The sequence below is a fragment of the Marmota flaviventris genome, chromosome 17 (assembly GCF_047511675.1).
Source record: "Marmota flaviventris isolate mMarFla1 chromosome 17, mMarFla1.hap1, whole genome shotgun sequence".
In the NCBI taxonomy this organism is placed as follows: domain Eukaryota; kingdom Metazoa; phylum Chordata; class Mammalia; order Rodentia; family Sciuridae; genus Marmota; species Marmota flaviventris.
The window spans coordinates 78,240,178-78,247,059 of NC_092514.1; the positions used below are offsets into that span (position 1 = coordinate 78,240,178).

Consider the following 6,882-nt stretch of genomic DNA (forward strand, 5'->3'; position numbering starts at 1 on the left):
ACAGAAATAGCACTTCTTGATATGCATGTTGAGCTTGTGGGACCCCACCAACCAGGCCATGAGCTAGGGAGGAAGTGGTATCATATTATTACATCTTAAACTAATGGGATAGATGCCCTTGGCCTGCAATACTATCATGATATTCAAACATGCCATCTAAAACTAATATAAAAGCTGATCATGGCTTTTAACACTAATATTATATCCGTAGCACTCCATCTGAAACGAATATAATAGCTGCCCTGTGGAAATGAATACTAATGTGATATCCATACTATAGTATTTAAAACTTATATAATAGCTTCCCTGTGGCCTTTAACATTAATATCATGCTATAGTATCTAACACTGATATAATAGCAGCCCTGTGACCTTAAATACTAAGATGATGTTAATACTATAGCATCCAAAACCAGTATAATACTTGCCCTGTGATCTTTAATACTACTGTAATATCCATACTATAGCAACTAAAGCTAATATAATAGGTGTTCTGTGTGTTTAATATTCATATAATATTAATAATGTCACCTCTGAAACAGAAATAACAACTGCCTTGTGGCCTTTTATTCTAGTATACTATCCTACTACATCTTGTAAAATTAATATAATAGCTGCCATGTAGGCCTTGAATACTAATATGACATTTATACTATACCTTGTAAATGCCCCCTCACCCTGCTTCATTACACTTCAGCTGCTCCTGGGACAGTATCCCATCCCCAGAAGCAACATCTGCCTCAGAGAACACTGTCCCTGTCAAGGACTGAGACCCCTCCTTCCTTGTCTTAGATATAGTAAAGGTGGTGGAGGAGCTGGGAGTGGGGTTTGGGATTGTGCCCACTTACCAGCATGTGCCCCAGAGAAGCCATCTGAATGCTCAGAGCCTGTTTTAATACCATTAACAGGATATGAAAATGTCCCAGGACAAGACTGCTGTGACACTCAGGTGCAGTATTCACAATGACTGTGGGAAAAGTGGCTTGATTGTTTCAGATCAAGTTCACATTCAGGCAAATCAGGATCTCTCCAACCTGGTCCAGAAGAATGCATTCCAAGAACAGAGCCGATGTGGCCAACCAGCCCTGGATGGAGGAGTGAGGCCTGCCTACGAATGTCATCCACACTGAAACCATCCCCTTCTCAAGGTCAGCCAGTCTGAAGCCCAGCCCCTTCTCAAGTTCAAAATCAGAAAACCAAAATTATGTGATGAACATTAGGGTTAGGGTGGGAATTATGGTTGGGGTTGAGCCTGAGCAAATTTTTGGTCTGGAGTGTGGTCAGTGTTGGGTACAGAATAGGTGAGGATGGTCTAGAGAGTAGACGTTAAACAGAAGCACATGGTTTGTGGGCTTAGATTTAGGGATTCTAGGGTGAGGTAAAAGCTAGGAGATAGGAAATAGTGTTAGTGTTTTAGAGTTATGAATAGGTAAGAGGGGTCAGAATAAGGGTCAAACCAAGACTTCATTAGAATTCAGAACCCTGAGATACTATCTTCCACACTGTGTTAACATTGACCACCGCCTCTGATGACCTGCTCTGTGGCCCTACGTCACTTATCGATTCCTGTGTAGCCCTGTATCACCTCCCACATGGCTTCTGGTGTGCCCTTCACTGTTTCCTTTTACTGACCCTGTGTAGCCCTCAACCTTCTCCTCTTATCTCCTGTGTAACACCCCACCAGCACCTTTCATCTCTACCTGTGTAACCCTCCACCACCTCCTCTCAGCTTTCTGTGTAGCCCTCCACCTTCTCCTCTCATCTCACCATTTAGCCCTCCACCACCTCCTTTTATCCCCTCCTGTGCACTCTCATGTCACCTCCTCTCGAGGACTCATGTGTAGCCCTTGACCATCTCCTCTCATGGCTTCTTTGTAGCACTCCACCATCTCTTCTCATCCCATCCTCTGTAGCCCTCCACCAACACCCCTCAACTCCTCGGTTTTCCTTCACCAACTGCTCTCATCTCCTGTGTATCCCTCTACCACCTCCTTTCTCAGCCCCCTGTGTGACCCTTGACAATAATCTCTTGCAGGTCACTGTGTAGCACCACCTCCTCTCCTGACAAAACAGTCCTTCCCAAGGATGCTCAGCCAGCCTCAACTCAACTGTGTTCCTGAGACTCGGACCTATTCTAGAAGTTGTTTAAGATTCTCCATGTCTTCTAATGACTTGTCCATGCAATTGGCTTTTTAGGTATTTCCTTTACATTTAATTCTTTAAATTCTAAAACTTAAGTTACCCAGATTCTTCATCAACCTTTGATTTTCTTCGTTTGTGTTCTATTTCATTCAAAAAGCCAAGCTGCTTACTTCTTCAGGGTTGACTCTTAGTACTTTCCTCAGACAATGTAAAGCCTACTTTGGTAAGTCTATGCTTTTGTTCAAGTATTCAAAAATGTCACTTACTTACTATGTTGTTGTCATGCTTTGCCAACTTAGTGTTCACCTAAGTGTTCTGTCAGTCAGCCTCTCTCTCGACTGTCCCCAAACTTCATTACTGTTGATGTTTGCCAGGAGAACTGGGGACCACCTCTGTACTCTGCCAATCAGGTGTTCAACTCCTCCTTCATCTTGGGCAGTGGAGTTTTGACCTTAGCTGGTCCTCTGCAGAACTATCATGGTGGCCATCCTATTAGGGGCTTCATCTACAAGTCAATCTCATGTTGATGCGGGCACTGGGGTCAATTGCTGGTCAGAAGTTACCTTAGTGTGGCTGCGCTACTAAAGGGATCTTCTGTAGTGGCACCCCCTCCTCCACAGAAAATCTTAACTAAGTATCTCCATAAATCTTCACCATAATTAATTTTAGGATTATCAGCAAAAGAGTCTCTATCTACAAGAGAGTTCAATGTATATCTAAAATAAATGTAATAGCTGACCTTTGGTCTCTAATACTAATATAGTATGCACACTATAGCATTTAATACTAATATAATAACTGCTTTTTGGTCTTTTACAGTAATATGATATCCATATCAAAACGTCCCAATCTAATATAGTAGCTGTCTCGTAGCCTTTCATACTAATGTAATATACATACTGTCTCATCTAATAGATCTCCTGTGTTCTTTATTTTTTTCCTGTGTTCTTTAATATTAATATAATATCAATATATAGCATCTTAAACTAATTCATGTACCTTTGCCTCTAATACTTAATGATGTTCATACTATAGTACCTAGTGCTAATATAATAGCTGACCTGTGCTCTCTTTTTTTTTTTTTAAAGAGAGAGAGAGAAAGAGAGAGATAATTTTTTAAATATTTATTTTTTAGTTTTTGGTGGACACAACATCTCTATTTTATTTTTATGTGGTGCTGAGGATCGAACCCAGTGCTCCGCACATGCCAGGCAAGTGCGTTACTGCTTGAGCCACATCCCCAGCCCTGACCTGTGCTCTTTAATTCAAATGCGGTATCTATACTATAGTCTCTAAAATTGATATAATAACTGGGACTCTAAAACTAATATAATAGCTTCCTGTGGCCTTCAATACTAACATGTTAGGCTCTCTGGTACTTAAAATATTATAAAAGTTGTCCCTGTGGTATTTAATACTAATGATATCCATAGTACAGCATTTAAAACTAATAAAATAGGTGAACTGTGACCTTTAATATTAACGTACTATCCATAATTTAGCATCTAAATCTAATATAATACATGCCCTGTGTCCTTTTTTAAAATTTCTTTTAGTTGTAGATGAACATAATACCTTTATTTTATTTATTTACATATTTATTTATTTATTTTTAGTTGGTGCTGAGGATCAAACCCAGGGCCTCACATGTGGTAAGTGAGCGCTCTCCTGCTGAGCCACAACCCCAGCCCATAATTTATTAATTTCTTGTGGTGCTGAGGATCAAACACAGTGCCTCACACATGCTAGGCAAGCACTCTACCACCAAGCCACAACCCCAGCCCTACCCTGTGGCCTTTTAAAAATATTTTTTCAAAGTCATAGATGAACACAATACCTTTATTTAATTAATTTATTTTAATGTGGTACTGAAGATCCAACCATGGCCTTATGCATGCCAGGCAAGTGCTCTACCACTGAGTCACAAGCCCAGCCCCTGCCCCATGGCCTTTAACATTAATATGATATAAAAATTATGGTCCTGAAATTAACATAAAAGCTGTCCTGTGGCCTTCCAATGCAGATATTATATCCATCCTATGGCTTCCCTCTGCCCTTTAATATTAATATAATATCCTTGTGATAGCATGTAAAACTAATATAATAGCTTCCCTATAGACTTCACTATTAATATATCATCCATATTATGACCTCTAAAACTGATAGCTGTCCTGTGGCCTTTGTTACTAATATGATCTCCATAATATTGCAATGGAAAACTGATAAAATAGCTGCTCTGTGGCATTTACTATTAATATGATTTTCATATTAGTGCATCAAAAACAAATATCAGAGCCATTAGAGGCCTTTAATACTAATATGATATCCAAACTATAGTACCTAAAATGAATATTGTAGCTGGGCTTTGGCTTTTAAATCTAATGTGATATCCATACTATGGCATCTAAAACTAGAACAATAGCTCCCCTGTAGCTTTTAATACTAGTATGACATCCATATTATGACCTCTAAAAACCAATGTGATAGATGTCCTGTGACTTTTAATATGATTGTGACACCTTTTCTACAGCCTGTGAAACCAATATAATAACTCTCTGGTGGATTTTAATATTTAATATACATGACATAGAATCTAAAACTGATAAACAGGTGCTCTGTGGCCTTTAATATTAACATGATATTTATATTATAGTACATTAAGCTAGTAAAATATCTACTTTTTAGCCATTAAACTAATGATATTCATGCTATACTATTGAAATTAATATATCAGTTGCCATGTTGACTTTAATACTAACATGTTATGCATACTTGAACATCTAAAAGTGACATAATTGTTGACCTGCCATTTAATACTAATATGATATCCATGCTACAACATGTAAAACTGATATAATGGCTTCCCCGAGATCTTTAAAACTAACAAAATATCCATCCTAATATAAGAGCTGTCCTGTGGCCTTTAATAATATAATATAATATATATAATACTAATGATATTCATATTATGTCATCTTAAACTGATAAAATAGCTGCCCTGTGACCTTTAATATTAATATAATATCATACTGTAGCATCTGAATTAATATAATGGCTGTACTGTGGTCTTAGCACTAAATAATATACATACTGCATCACCTAAAACAAATAGTTGCCCTGATGCCTTTAATACTGATATGATATCATACTAGTAGAACATCTAAAACTGCTTAGTATAGCATCTAGAACTGATATAATAGCTGTCCTGTAGCCTTAAATACAAATAAGGTATACAGGAGGCTGGAGGTGAAGGCTCTGGAGCGGTAAGTGTGGAAGCAATAAAATGTAAAACACAGGAGCTGTCAGCAGCCACGTGTCCTACCATATGGAACCAGCTGGTCTGCAGTGAAAAAGAAGCCAACGTGCAAAAAGCAGCAGAGAACCATGTGTGCTCAGCGCTGCATCTCCTTTGCTGATGTTGAAAAACCTCACATCAACATTCGAGATTACATCCATCTCACACCAGTGCTAACAAGCTCTATTTTGAATCAAGTAGCAGGACGCAATCTTTTCTTCAAATGTGAAGTCTTCCAGAAAACTGGATCCTTTAAGATTCGTGTGGCACTTAATGCCATCAGAGGCTTAATTCCTGCCACCTTAGAAGGGAAGCCCAAAGCTGTTGTTACTCACAGCAGTGGAAATCATGGCCAGGCTCTCATTTATGCTGCTAAATTGGAAGAGATTCCTGCTTATATTGTGGTACCCCACACAGCTCCCAACTGTAAAAAACTGGCAATACAAGCCTATGGAGCCTCTATAGTTTACAGTGAACCGAGCGATGAGTCCAGAGAAAAGGTTACAAAAAGAATTTTGGAAGAAACAGAAGGCATCGTGGTACATCCCAACCAGGAGCCTGCAGTGATAGCCGGGCAAGGCACAATTGCCTTAGAAGTGCTGAGTCAGGTTCCCTTGGAGGATGCACTGGTGGTTCCTGTAGGGGGGGAGGAATGGTTGCTGGAATGGAAATCACTGTTAAGGCTCTGAAACCTAGCGTGATGGCATATGCTGCTGCACTCTCGAATGCAGTTGATTGCTACAAGTCCAAACTGAAAGGGAAACTGACCCCCAATCCTTATCCTTCAGAAACTATAGCAGATGGTGTTAAATCCAGCATTGGCTTAAACACCTGGCCTATTGTAAGGGACCTTGTGGATGATGTCTTCACTGTCACAGAGGATGAAATCAAGTGGGAAGCTAAAATCTCAGGACACAGCTGGTTTGGGAAAGGATGAAACTACTCATTGACCCTACAGCTGGTGTGGGAGCGGCCGCTGTGCTGTCTCGGGATTTTCAAGCAGTTTCTCCAGAAGAAAGAACATCTGTATTGTTCTCAGTGGTGGAAATGTGGACTTGACCCCCTTAACTTGGGTGAAGCCCGCTGAAAGGCCAGCTCCTTATCAGTCTGTTTCTGTTTGATTTATATAAAAGAAAGAGATGGGTTCATTGTCTCTCTAGATACATGAAATTTTTGTTTTTCATGTTCCCCCATTTGGGGCAGCTCAGTGGCAGAGCACTTGCCTGGTGTGTGCAAGGACCCAAGTTTGATCCCCAGCACCAAAACATCTTCTCGTAAAGTTTTCAAAGTCCTAATGGAGAACAGATATTTCAGTAAGTTTAATAGTTTTCTTAGACTAAGCAGAAAAACTTCCATACTTAACTGAGCCAAGATCTTTCGTAAACAGGACAGCAGACTGTTGGACTGAAGTATTAACTACAAACTGCTCAGTCACAACCTGCAGGC

The 6,882-nt window shown here is 39.7% G+C and overlaps 1 protein-coding gene across 1 annotated transcript; it reads left to right on the forward strand.

Annotated features, from left to right (window-relative positions):
• Positions 1-5,392: 5,392 nt before the first annotated feature.
• Srr (serine racemase) lies at positions 5,393-6,621 on the forward strand. The gene is given in 4 exon segments (XM_071604006.1): positions 5,393-6,075; positions 6,078-6,328; positions 6,331-6,448; positions 6,451-6,621. Coding segments are annotated over 4 exon segments (1,026 nt in total). The 5' UTR covers positions 5,393-5,525; the 3' UTR covers positions 6,558-6,621.
• The last annotated feature ends 261 nt before the right edge of the window (positions 6,622-6,882 follow it).